At 44.6% G+C, this 13,640-nt stretch overlaps 1 protein-coding gene across 2 annotated transcripts in view; it reads left to right on the top strand.

Moving 5' to 3' along the window:
• The window catches only part of LOC124721533, a 79,968-nt gene that overhangs the window by 57,456 nt on the left and 8,872 nt on the right, over positions 1 to 13,640 (top strand). Inside the window, exon 7 of one of the 2 annotated variants that reach the window (XM_047246556.1) lies at positions 11,613 to 11,682. The exons of the other annotated variant lie outside the window; for it this stretch is intronic. Within the exon in view, the coding sequence (XP_047102512.1) occupies positions 11,613 to 11,682 (70 nt within the window). The remainder of the gene's footprint in view (positions 1 to 11,612; positions 11,683 to 13,640) is intronic. 2 annotated transcript variants of the gene reach the window in all.

Genomic DNA, 13,640 nt, shown 5'->3' with positions numbered 1-13,640 from the left:
CATGTTGAAGGTTCTTGAACAATGTGAACTTGGACCATCATGGAGTATTACAAATATACTAGGGGTGTACCCCTTATTAAGGTTTACTCAGTTATTTGAAATGATTATCAGTGGGAAGTTAAATGTGTGTAGGCCATGGTTATTGTCCATATGTACACAGTCATTGTCAAAAAGTACTTCATGGCATTCCCAGAATTCAAATTTTGTTTCCGTTGGTAGTAAGTACACTTGTGCAATATAAATGTGGTGGTGAGTGGGGAAGAAATGGCAGATTTCTGTAACAGGATGTCAATTCAATGTCTAGGAAGAATTGAAAGGGCTCTACACAGTCCATTAGGATTATTACAGTGTATTTGAACAGTGCAAGGCTGCTGTAGAATAACTTGAGATGTTGAAGTTGTACTCTTCATTTAAAGACATTGGAAGAAATCTTGGTGTGTTAATATTGTCATAGTAATTTACCCCCAAACAACCATTGGCAAACTGCAGAACTCTTTTTTGAGTTTCTAGATGCAGTCACCAAGCCGGTCAAACAATGGCCCAATGTTCTTTTCACAGACAAGTCCTGATTTGGTTGGGAGAGTGATTCTCAACGGATTCATATCTGGTGGGAATGTGGAACAAGATTTCGAGACCCAAACATTTGGGAAGGAGACCAGTATCTAGGAGGATCCCTAATGGTGTGGGCAGGGATTATATTGAACACTCGAACACCTCTTCATGAGATTGTATGGGTGGATTGCCAAGATTTAACTACTGTCAGGTATCATGAACAGATCTTTGGACCTTGTGTGCGGCTGTTGCAAGGTGCTGTGGGCCCAGACTTTGTACTGATGGACAGTAATGCTAGACATCATAGAGCACGGGTGGCTGATATTTTCTTGGAAACAGAAGGCATTGCACATATGGCACGGCTTGCTCACTCTCCCAATTTGAATCCCATAGAGCATGGCTGGGATGCACTAGGGAGATGGGTTGCATCACGTCAGTATATACCAACTACTCTCCACAGCAGACTGACCCCAAAAAAGTGTCAAATGCAGAAGAGTGTAAAATACGGAAAAGCATAGGAAACACAACAAGCAAAAATAAATAAATTACACTTACTGTCATTCTCTTTGTATTGTTCAAAATATGAAATTAAAATAATTAAAATTTTGCCTATTCAATAAAATCTACAACGTGTACAACTTTGCTTCCGCCGTTTGCCAATAGGTGGCGACAGTGGTAAGTAGCAGTCGAAAGAAACAGATCGCAGACATCAGGCAGTTAGCTTGGACCTCGGTCAACATAACCTCATTCAAACATTAGTCGATTTGTGTCTGCATCATAAAGTTGTTCTTGATTGAGAATGTCGGTTTATGAGCCTAATTCTTGTTATTTGCAGGAGGTGTTACTGTTTTGTTTCAATATGAAGGAAACAGCAGCTGGTTCTCATCGAATGCTCTCAAGTATGTATGGTAAGGACACTATTAGTGAAAGAACGTGTCGTGAGTGGTTTCAACGCTTCAGGAATGGTGATTTTAACGTCGTAGCTGGCATAGTGGTGGAAGAGAGACTGTTTTCGAAGCTGCAGAACTGGAGACATTGCCAAGTGAAGACTCTTGTCAAACTTGAGAAGAATTGGCACAATTAGTGGGAGTGACACAGCAAGCCATTTCGAAACGTCTCAAGGCTATGGGCATGATTCAGAAAGAAGGAACTTGGATCCCGTGTGAGCTGAAACCAAGAGATGTTGAACAGCATTTGTGTGTATGTGAACAGTTGGTTCAGAGGCAAAAATTAAAGGTATTTGTGCATTGCATTGTGACCGGGGATGAAAAATGGGTTCATTACAATAACCCTAAATGCAAAAAATCATGGGGATATCTTGGCCATGCTTCTACTTCGACGGCCAAACCGAATATTCATGGCTCCAAGCTCATACTCTGCAATTGGTGGGACCAGCTTGGCGTCATATACTATGAGGTGTTAAAACCAAGTGAAACAATCACAAGTCCCCCCTGCGGGTCCACGGGTTAGAATAGGCCTGCGGTATTCCTGCCTGTCGTAAGAGGCGACTAAAAGGAGTCTCACATGTTTTGGCCTTTGTGTTGGTCCCCTGTAGGGTTTGACTTCCATTCTTCAAAATTTTTCTGAAGAGCGAGCCAATTGGGGAAGGGTGCCTTACAGTGTCTATAGTGCGTTGAGATCTTTAGTGCCCTTTCTCATTGTTGCATTGCAGCCCTGCTCATTCTCCATCTCTTGAGTGGGGATACCTTCCTGGCTGCAGTTTCCCCCCATGCGCTGTGCAGTGTTGCTTTCTGCACCGACGACGACCCTGGACTCCTTTACACCTGACATCCAGCACGATAGCCAGTCTGTTGTGGTGAGGCCACCATGTACCCTGTTGGTTGTACTCCCCACATATGCCAAGAAATAGAGGCCTATCTCCCTGGGGCATCGGGATTCCTGGCAATGGCCATCCTGCTACGTGGCCCTTGCTGAGACTGGGTGGCACCTGTGGGGAGGGCTCTTGATCGAAGTGGGTGGCATCAGGGCGGATGACCTGCAATGAAGCGTGGCACATCATCTCTTGCTGGTGGCCAGCCACCAGCAGTCTCTAAGTGTTCCAGGGCTCAATTCAACACACAGAAGTACAACCCCAAATTGTCCCCCTCCCTGGCCACACCATGGGATGAGCGAAAGGCTAAGGATGGCAGCGAGACTTACTCACCCTGGCACCGGTTTATACGAGAGCTGATGAGGAGTCTTTCATGACAATGAAGCCTCAGTTCTTTGTGAAGCATTTAGAGGACAAGTTTGGGGAGGTGGAAGTCTTGTCCAAAATGTGCCCTGGGGCAGTTTTGATAAAAACAGCATCCTCCTCCCAGTCACGGACATTACTCACTTGTGACAGGTTGGGGGATGTTTCTGTTACCATCACGCCACATAAGAGCTTAAATATGGTCCAGGGGGACCTTCTTTTGCAGTCTGATGAAGAGCTGCGTGCCAATTTGGAGCGGTGAGGTGTTCATTTCGTCTGGTGCCTTCATCGGGGTCCGAGGGATAATCAGGTTGCTACCAGTGCCTTCATCTTGGCCTCTGAGGGTGATACATTGCCTGAGAAGGTCAAGGCTGCGACATCAAGCCCTATATCCCTCTCCCAATGCAGTGCTTTAAGTTTGGCCATATGTCTTCTCGCTGTATTTCCAGCCTCACATGTTGAGATTGCAGACACCCATCACATCCCAATACTCCATGTGCCCTGCCTCCCATCTGTGTCACCTGCGGAGAGCATCATTCACCTTGCTCGCCAGACTGCAGGATTTTACAAAAAGAAAGAAAAGTCATGGAGTACAAGACCCTGGACCGACTGACCTACACTGAGGCTAAGAGGAAATTTGAATGACTCCGTCCTGTGCGAATGACTTCCTCTTACCATGGGGGCACTACCCTCCCTGTTGTTCCTGCACCACCTACTTCGGGAGCACCCCCCACCCCCCAACCAACAATCGGGGATGTCTGTCCCACTTCTGAGCCGGAGAAGCGTACTTCTTCTTCGGCTCCTCTCGCTAGGAAGGGGTCCCTTGGGTCACTCCCTTCCCAGGTTCTTCCAAGTGTTACAGCTGGCACCCACCAGTGACTGAAGCAACCACTGGTAGCTGGTAGTAGGGCTTCACAGTCCTCCTCAGTCCCTGAGACTGAATCAGTGAAGCCCTCTCAGCGGGACAAACCTAAGGGGCAGTGAGAGAAACAAAAAATTCAAAAGACCCCCAAGAGCCGAGGCACTGCGGTGGCACCCACATCACTGCTACCTACAAGCTCTGTCTCTGAGGATGAGGTGGAGATTCTGGTGTCCACTGAGGACCTAGATCTCTCTGGACCCTCAGACGCAATAGATAGAAACTGCTCAGGCAATAAGTCGGTGGCAGCAGGTGACCCTGAGGCATAAACTGCCTCATTGAATGTTCAGTGCTTTCACAGCCTCACGATCCTATTATTCTCCAGTGGAATTGCGGTAGTTTTTTCCACCACCTTGCTGTGCTCCGACAAATTATCAGCCTTCACCCTTTCTTCTGCATTGCTCTGCAGGAAACTTGGTTTCTGGCGATGTGAACCCCCGCCCTCCGTGGATATCGGGGTTGTTATATGAATCAAGCAGCTTATGAGAGGGTATCTGGTGGAGTCTGCATCTACGTCCTTAACTCTTTTTACAGCATGTGTGTCCCTCTTCAAACACCTTTAGAGGCTGTCACTGTTAGGGTGTGGACGCCTTGGGCTGTTACTGCCTGCAGTCTCTATCTTCCACCAGATGGGATGTCCCACAGCATGTATTGGCTGTGCTGATAGCCCAACTGCTGCCACCTTTTCTGTTACTGGGTGACTTCAATGCCCATAATCCTTTGTGGGGTGGACTGGTGGCAACAGGCCGAGGCACTGTCGTTGAGCAAGTGCTGGCACAGCTCGACCTTTCTCTCTTAAATAACGGTGCCTCCACACATTTCAGTGTGGCTCATGGCACACTCAGCCATCGACCTTTTGGTCTGCAGCCCTGGCATTCTACCATTCGTCCACTGGCATGTGCATGACAACTTGTGTGGTAGTGACCACTTTCCGATCTTTCTGTCACTGCCACAGTGTCACTCTTCTAGGTGCCTCCCAAGATGGGCTTTGAATAAGGCTGATTGGGACTCGTTCACCTCCATTGTCACTATTGAGCCTCTTTCTCATGCCACCATTGATGTGGTGGTTCACAGAGTCACCACTGGCATCATTTTTGCAGCGGAATCTGAAATTCCCCATTCTTGTGGGTCCCCTCGGCGGAGGACTGTGCCTTGGTGGTCACCAGAGATCACTGCAAGTTGCTCGAATGCATGGTGAGCCAGAGACTGAGTTGGCTACTTGAGTCTCGGGGCCTTCTGGCACTGTCCCAGGGTGGGTTCCTTAAGGGCCGCTCTGCCACCGATAGTCTGGTGTGCCTGGAGTCTGCTATCCGTACGGCCCTTGCCTGCTGTCAGCATCTGGTTGCCATCTTTTTTGACATGCGGAAGGCATATGATACAACATGGCAACATTGTATCCTCACCACACTTCATGAGTGGGGTCTTAGGGGCTGGCTTACAGTTTTTATTCAAAATTTTCTGTTGCTCCAATTCTTCCGCATGCAAGTTGGTCCCTCCCATAGTTCCTCCCAAGTCCAGGAGAATGGGGTCCTGCAAGGCTCTGTCTTGAGTGTCAGCCTCTTTTTAGTTGCTATGAATGGGCTTGCTGCAGCTGTGGGAATGTCCGTATTGGCTTCTTTGTATGCTGGTGACTTTTACCTGTACTATAGTTCCACTGGCATTGTGGTTGCTGAATGGCAGATATCATGCAGCTTCCAGTTTCTGGCCACCCAGACTTGTCGTGCAGTTCTGCTGGTGTCGCGCTGTTCGCCCTGAGCCATGGCTTTATCTTGACAGCGAACCTTTTGCTGTGGTGGAGACACATTGGTTTTTGGGATTGCTTTTTGATGCCCAGCTGACTTGGCTCCCTCATATTTGGAAGCTTAAACAAACATGCTGGTGGCATCTTAATGCTCTACGTTGCTTGGGTCACACCAGCTGGGTGCCGATCGGTCTACCCTCCTACGACTTTATCAGGCGTTGATTCAGTCCTGTCTCAATTATGGGAGCCTGGCTTACGGCTCGGCATCACTTTCCGCATTGCAGTTGCTTGACCCCATACTTCACTGCGGGATCTGACTCGCAACCGGCGCTTTCCGTACAAGCCCTGTAAACAGCGTCCTTGTGGAGCTTGGTGTCGCTCCATTGCGGATCCGATGTCAACGAACACTAGCCAGTTATGCTGGACATGTTTGTAACTTGCTCGGGCATCCAAATTACCATCTCTCGTTCCCCAACTCAGTCGTCCATTTTCCAGAACGACCGCCCCAGTTAGGGTGTACAATTGCGGTTCGCATCCGGGCTCTTCCCTCTGGGCTTGAGTTTTCCCCTCTCCCACCTCTTTGCTGGGACTATCTATGCCTACCCTCGTGGTGTGTGCCCCGCCCTTGCCTTCAGCTGGATTTGGCACAAGGCCTGAAAGACTCAGTCCCTCCGCCGATGCTTTCTTTCCATCCTTGCCATGTTTCCCGGCTCTGCTGTAGAGTATACCAATGGTTCGATGGTTGCTGGTAGAGTTGGGTATGCTTTTACTCTTGGGGAACAATCTGAACAATGCTCATTGCCAGATGGCTGCAGTGTTCCCACTGCAGAGCTCATCGCCATCCTTCACGCCCTAGGGTATATCCGCTCCTGCTCAGGTGAGTCCTTCGTTATCTGTAGTGACTCCCTGAGCGGCTTATGAGCTATCGACCAGTGTTTTCCTCACTCTCGTCTGGTCATGGCTATCCAGGAGTCCCTCCATACTCTTGACCGTTCCGGCCTCTCCATCGTCTTTGTGTGGACACGGGTCATGTTGGCATCCCGAGTAATGAATGGGTTGACATGCTGGCCAAACAGATTGTTGATGCACTGGCCCTGGAGATTGGTCTTTCAGAGTGTGATCTCCAGTCAGCTTTGCGGCAGAAGGTCCTTGGTACCTGGAGTGATGAATGGCGCACTCTGCCTTCACACAACAAACTTCGGGTCATCAAGGAGACTACCAGTGTGTGGCGCTCCTCCTTGCAGGCCTCTCGCAAGGACTCCGTTGTACTCTGCCAGCTACGCATTGGCCACACCTGGCTGATGCACATTATTTATTGCGCCGCGAGGACCCACCTATCTGTCGCTGTGGTTCGGTGTTGACAGTGGTCCACATTTTGTTGAACTGTCCGCTTTTAACTGCACTCAGGCAGACGTTTGCACTTCCTGATATGCTCCCTGCACTTTTAAAGGATGACGCTGCAATGATAGGCTTAGTTTTGAGTTTTATTCAAGCAGGGGGCTTTTATGGCTCAATCTGAGGGTTTGTCCCTTTTGTGTGTTGCGTCTGGCCTGTGGCCTATGGTTTTAGATTGGGTTTTTTAGTGTGTCTCTTGGGGGTTGGCTTTTCCTTTTTTTGTTTCCATGGTCGGCCAACCACTGTACAACTGTGTGTGCTTTTAATTCCTTGTTTTCTGGTCTTTGTCTGTGTCTTTCTTGTTCTGTGTCGTCCCTTGTTACCTCCGTTGCTTGTTTTTATTCCTTGTGGGTTTTCATGATCGTGGAACAAGGGACTGATGGCCTTTGTAGTCTGGTCCCTATCTATCTATTGAACGCAATTAATGCGTTTGAGCAGAGCATTAAAAGACAAACAGCCGCAATACAGCAAGAAGCACGATAAAGTGATTTTGCAGCATGACAACGCTTGACCCCACTTTGCAAAAGAGGTAAAAACGTACTTGGAAATGTTAAAATGGGAAGTCCTACCCCAGCCACCATATTCTCCAGACATTGCTCATCTGACTATCACCTGTTTAGATCAATGGCGTATGGCCTGGCTGACCAACACTTCCGATCTCATGAAGAAGTTACAAATTGGATCGATTTGTGGATTGCTTCAAAAGGTGAAAAATTTGTTGTGATGCGGGATTTGTAAACTGCCTGAAAGATGGGAGAAAGTAGTGGCCAGCTATGGAAAATACGTTGAATGATTCATTAAAGTCTCAAATGTTGGGGAGAAAATGGTGGAAGCAAAGGTGTACACCTTGTAAAATAATTAATTATTTTTGTTTCTCTCTAACAGGAATTGGCTTTATTTCTCTCTTTTGTGTGTGGATTTAGTCTTTCATGAAACCACACTGGAAAGATATTCATGTTCTAATGTGAGACTTATAATTGATAATCGCAGTAAAATTATAGTAAATAAAAGTTGTAGCACAATATTGGTTTAAACACTAAAGTTGGCAAACTTTGAAAATGAGAATAATAGGCATTAAATCTACAGTTTATTTACAACTAGTAAGTTGCTCTGTTTAAGGACATCCTGGGTGAGAGAGAAAGAGAGAGAGAGAGAGAGAGAGAGAGAGAGAGAGAGAGAGGAAATTGGGATATTGTCGTCATGTTACATAGCATCTTGAAGAGGACTGTTTACATCTGATGTCAGGGCAGACCAACATAAAACTGCACGCCTAGTACAGATTTGTGTATTTCGCACAGAAGTAACAATAATTCATTAAAGCCCATTGTAGAAATGGCTGTCTTCAAAATTGATGTTTATTTCTATAAGTGACACTGAAATTGAATTAAAACTGTTTTAATACAGTGCAATGAGCACTAAGAAGGTTGCTACTAGTCACTGTTGCTAGATAATGATTAACATTAAGGCAGTGACTCAGCATACTTTCCCACCCTTTCAAACACAGCGAACCTATAATACAGGTGGCCATGCACCAACATACAAACAATGAAAGCCTTGCTTACAGCACTAACGCTGTGTTACATGATCAATAACATTGCGTAAAGTCTGCATTTTTTTGCTTTGTTCCAAGGTTTACTTTGATTAGGAATCTGATGCACTTTCTGCAGAAATCAGTATGAAAATCAATGTTAAAGGTCTTGCTAATGTTAAAGAGAACTTAAGATGCGGGAAATGTTTTAATGTGGAATCGTTAATGATAGGAAAGTATTGTATTGAGAGAACAGGACTTATGTTGGGACTGATAAAAACGACTGTAAAAAGCGGGAAAACATAAAATGCGGGAACATAAAAACGAGGTTTTACTACTACATAATATATATTCTGCAGTGTGTGTGTTGTTGTTAACACAGGGACTGGTCTCTTAAATTCATTTGTCATTTAATGTACATGAAGTTATAGCAGAGGTAGGTAAATAAGGAAATAATTAGATAAGAATATTGCAAGGAAAACCAGTCTAGTGAGTACTATACCGTATTTAAAGTGATGTAAGCAAAAGGTTGCATACATAAAAAAACAAAAAAAAAAACTTCAACTGAAGAAAATAAAATACTGTCATTATTTGTTGTACCTGCACTGGTAACCTACAAGGACCATTCAATAAATAATGCCCCAAATGCTTTTTACAGCCATTAATGTACATAGGAAAACATTCTTCTGATGCCTAAAATTTTATGTTTCTCGCCCACGTGTCCAAAATTTCGAACAATTCTGACAGCTGCCAGAGCTGTAATGAACTGTAAAAGTTGTCCACATAAGGCTCCCGTTACAGGCAACACTGTAATTGAATTCTTGGTTGAGGAAAATGAAACTGTGGTGAACATCCATTAATGTTTGTGTGTAGTATGTGGTACTGATGTAGTTGATAGGAGTGTTGTTGGGCAGTGGGTAACGAGAGTCAAAGCATCAGTACATGCAGAAATTGAGCTCCATGATTGGCCAAATTTGTGTCATCCTGTTACAGACACTGCTCCCGACATGGTGAATTGTATGAGTGCCATTATTTATGCAGACAAGCACATTGCAACTCAACAATTGGCTCTACAGCTATCAGTGAGCATTGCACCTGCATGTGCAGTAATCGAGACTCTTGGGCTGTGTACTGAAGATGGGTTCCACAAATGCTTACGGCAGACCACAAGATTCAAAGAAAAGACATTTCATCTGAAATGTTAGAGCAGTTTGAGGCCGGTGGAGACGCATTTCTATCAGAGCTAAAGAAACAGCTAAAGAAACCTGGGTGCATCAGTTTGAGCTGAAAACAAAAATGCAGTCACTTATGTGGCACCTCATGTATTCACAGAGAGAAATGCATAGAGAAGTTTTGAACATCCTGAGATATGCACTCTCATTTTCAGTCCATCCTTTCTAGACATGGATTATCCTCTGTAAAATCTCCATGGAAATGTTGGGACAGAAAGGCCCTTTTTAGTTGCTTGCAGTTATGGTCTTATTGCATTCGTAACTCCAACAACAAAGAAGTTAATAACTTGCAGAAGAAATAGGGGATCAGGTCAGTTTAAAATATACAAAATTTGTTAAAGTGCAGTGAAGTTCTAGATATTGTAGAATGTCATCGTGGGAGAAAGTAGCATTGTTTTGCAGTTTTTAGTGGGATTTGTAGAATAGGTTGGTATGTTAGAGTTTGGGTACACATTTGTGAGTATTAATAATCTCCGTTAAAACTCTACCCTTGATAGTGCCAGGTGCTCATAACCTTTTAAGACAAATAAGGTAAATTGTCCTCACTTCCCTTTCAATTTAAAAATTATTTAAGAGGTGTGAATAATTTTAATGAATAGAAAAACTTCGTTGTAGTATTAGAGCAAGTGCTGATTGTGTGTTTATCAAAATTAGAAACTCTAATATAATATTAGTTTCATTAACATTACACAGTTTGGGCAATGTGCTTCGATCTCCTGTGTTTATCAAGCCCAATAGTACAGGAGTAAGACACTGGACCCATAATCAGGACAGTGCTTAAAATCAATTTCCAAATTGTTTTTCTGTAGTTCACCTAAATCACTTGAAACAAGTTCCAGGATGGTCCTTTTCAAAAGGATGTAGCTGATTACTTCCCCTTCCAAGCTCGTGCTCCATCTCCAGTGACCTCATCATCACTTAATTAGGACAGTTTAATTTCCATGATGTTCCTGGAAACATAAAATAAATATATTTAATTTGTTCTTGAGTACTGAAATAGCTGACCACACAGTGTGTATTTGCTGGCCTTTGGCATTGGGTCCATAATTGGATGGGCAGTTCAGTTTATCTTTGTAGGGATTTTGTTAGGCTACACTTAAAAGCAGATAAAATGTGCATGTTGTAAGGGACTGATGAAAAATCTCTTGCCCCCAAGTAATAATGCAGTGATGATATCTGTAGTCATGCGAGTGACATCATGCCCTGTCATGGACAGTTTAATCTACGTTAATGAGTTTTGACTGTTTTAGTTGTGTCAGTTGTTAAAAAGGAAGATACAAGTAATGGTTCTCTTTTGCTTTGATGGCAGAGCATTCATTCTTTAGATGTGATTCAATCTCTTTTGAAGGTATCTTATGGCTACATGATTTTCTTCACAGGCATCGTTGATATGATTGTATAGAACTGTTAGAATGAACATCTGAGCTTGGTATTTTGTACTGTCGGGCAAAATGGTTATGCAACTATTCAGAAAAATTTTGATTTCCTACCACTTAGCTTCTACACATGGAACACTAAAACTGTGTAGGTAAGGAATGATCACAGAAAGGATGCCTACAGTGGTGGACAACCTATTTTGCCACTTTTGAACGCTGTACAACTAGATGTAAAAATGTCACTATATACAACAATGAGTTACTATTCTAGCAACTGCTACATTCATTCCACAAACTTCTTATGACAATGCGTGTGTCATTGTTTTAGCAGTTAGAAACTGTAACAAAATTTACTCATGTCATTTTTATAGATTTTGATATGAACTATTTTACACACTTTTAGCTGTTGTTAACCAGTGCTTTTCTGGGGCAGACTGTATAACTTCTCATGCTGTTGTATGTTGAAATTAACATTTCCTGTTGGGTTTCAGTCTGTGTTTTATTCTCCCATTTCCAGTCGCATGAGCTTTTAATGGCAGATAAGTAGTGATAATGTTTTGAAATATATTACCAGTTTCCATTCTGTAGTTATGCTCATAGCATGATACTCTTTTGATTGTAAAATTGTAATCAACTGTAGTATGGGTAGTTCAATAATTAATGATTCCTTTTTAGGTGGTATGATGGGTTTTCCATTTATTGTATTGGTGAGGATGGAAGAGTAATAAAACATATTGTTGATAAGGTATGTACAAAGTAGTCTAGTGTTGTTTATCAACAACTTTTGTGATTACTATCTCGTCTGGTAACTAGCAACATTAAATTGTGTAGCATGTTATAGAAGAGGAGAAAACTAGAATAGCATGAAAAAGAGTGATCATAGGTTTCCTACAAAAATTTATTCACAATGTGTTCATGTAGCTGGCACTGAATATAGTTTGAAATGTTTTAACAAATTGATCATTATACATTTTGTTAGTTGGCTAAAACTTAAACAAATTGATTGTAAACTTGACAAAAATGGGACTCTTTTCAGGATAAAAGTACACCTTACTTTATTGATTGTGTGTGTGTGTGTGTGTGTGTGTGTGTGTGTGTGTGTGTGTGTGTGTGTTGGTAAACTGCATCATCACCAGATCACTCTCACTCAAGTGTCAGGCTTCTCATATGACCTTGTTGTTCATCCATTCAGATGAAATCAACACCCCCTGCGGGTCCGGGGGTTAGAATAGGCCCGAGGTCTTCCTGCCTGTCGTAAGAGGCGACTAAAAGGAGTCCATCCCCCTCAAGGGGGTAGTTAGCGCCTGCATCCGGAGACGGACGGTCCCACGACCTATATTTGTGGTCTTTTTGGTTTTCTACTTCTCATTTCTTCCTTCTTTGGTTGGTTCCTTTCTTTGTTCTTCTCCATCTTACTGTCTTCCTTGCTCTTTCCCTTTCCCTTGCCTTCTTTCCCTTGCCTTCTTTCCCTTGCCTTCTTTCCCTTGCCTTCTTTCCCTTGCCTTCTTTCCCTTGCCTTCTTTCCCTTGCCTTCTTTCCCTTGCCTTCTTTCCCTTGCCTTCTTTCCCTTGCCTTCTTTCCCTTGCCTTCTTTCCCTTGCCTTCTTTCCCTTGCCTTCTTTCCCTTGCCTTCTTTCCCTTGCCTTCTTTCCCTTGCCTTCTTTCCCTTGCCTTCTTTCCCTTGCCTTCTTTCCCTTGCCTTCTTTCCCTTGCCTTCTTTCCCTTGCCTTCTCTGGTCTCCGCTTCGGTGTTTGAGTCAGTCTGTCCCCTCTCTCTTCCTTTTCCTCTCCTTCCTTCCTCCCTGTGCGCGCCTGAAGGTCGACCCACGCGTTCGCATGCGTAGCCGGTGACGGGGTAACGCGTAATTCCCCGCCCTGGGTAGACAAGTAAGGCACGCACGTACCCCCTGGTAAAGGCCAGGCCCAGGAGGTGGTGATTGCCTGAGCTGATACCTTCTGACCATGCCGATTGGTCCCTCCGTCTGTTTCTCGGGAGGTGTGACCTGAGGTGTAAACATTCACGTAAGGCGGGAGTGCCCTCTGAGAGGGTCCCCATAAGGAAGGAGCGCGCCATCGGAGACACTGGCAATCATGAGGGATTCCTCCGCAATGGATTTCTCTTCTTCTCTCTCGATTTCTGCCCACAAACGGAAACATGACCAGCCCCCAGTGACAAAAGTACTACCGCCTACCCCACAGTTCCTCGTCATTTCTCGATCTGAGGACGGAAAGGATTTTTCCTCTGTCAACCCTTTCGTTATCCAGAAGGGCGTAGATGCCATAGCCGGTACTGTTAAGTCTTGTACGAGGTTGCGTAATGGTACCTTGTTACTCGAAACTGAGAGCGCCTTTCAGGCACAGAAACTGCTTCGAGCCACACTCCTGTACACGTTCCCTGTCCGGGTGGAGGCTCACCGAACTTTGAATTCGTCTCGTGGTGTGGTCTATACTAGATCCCTCGACGGATTGACTGATGAGGAGATTCAGTCTTTCCTCGCTGAGCAGGGCGTGACGGCTATCCATAGGGTCATGAAAAAGGTCAACAATGACCTTGTACCGACCCGGACACTTTTCTTGACCTTTGATAGTGTTAAGCTGCCGCATCAAAGCGGGCTACGAGGTTATTTCTGTTCGCCCCTATGTCCCGACACCTACGCACTGCTACCAGTGTCAGCGTTTCAATCACACTCGACAGTCTTGTTCCA

This window comes from Schistocerca piceifrons, chromosome X (genome assembly GCF_021461385.2).
Source record: "Schistocerca piceifrons isolate TAMUIC-IGC-003096 chromosome X, iqSchPice1.1, whole genome shotgun sequence".
NCBI lineage: Eukaryota > Metazoa > Arthropoda > Insecta > Orthoptera > Acrididae > Schistocerca > Schistocerca piceifrons.
The sequence above is the reverse complement of the archived record's forward strand: the minus strand, read 5'-3'. Positions and strand labels throughout refer to the sequence as shown.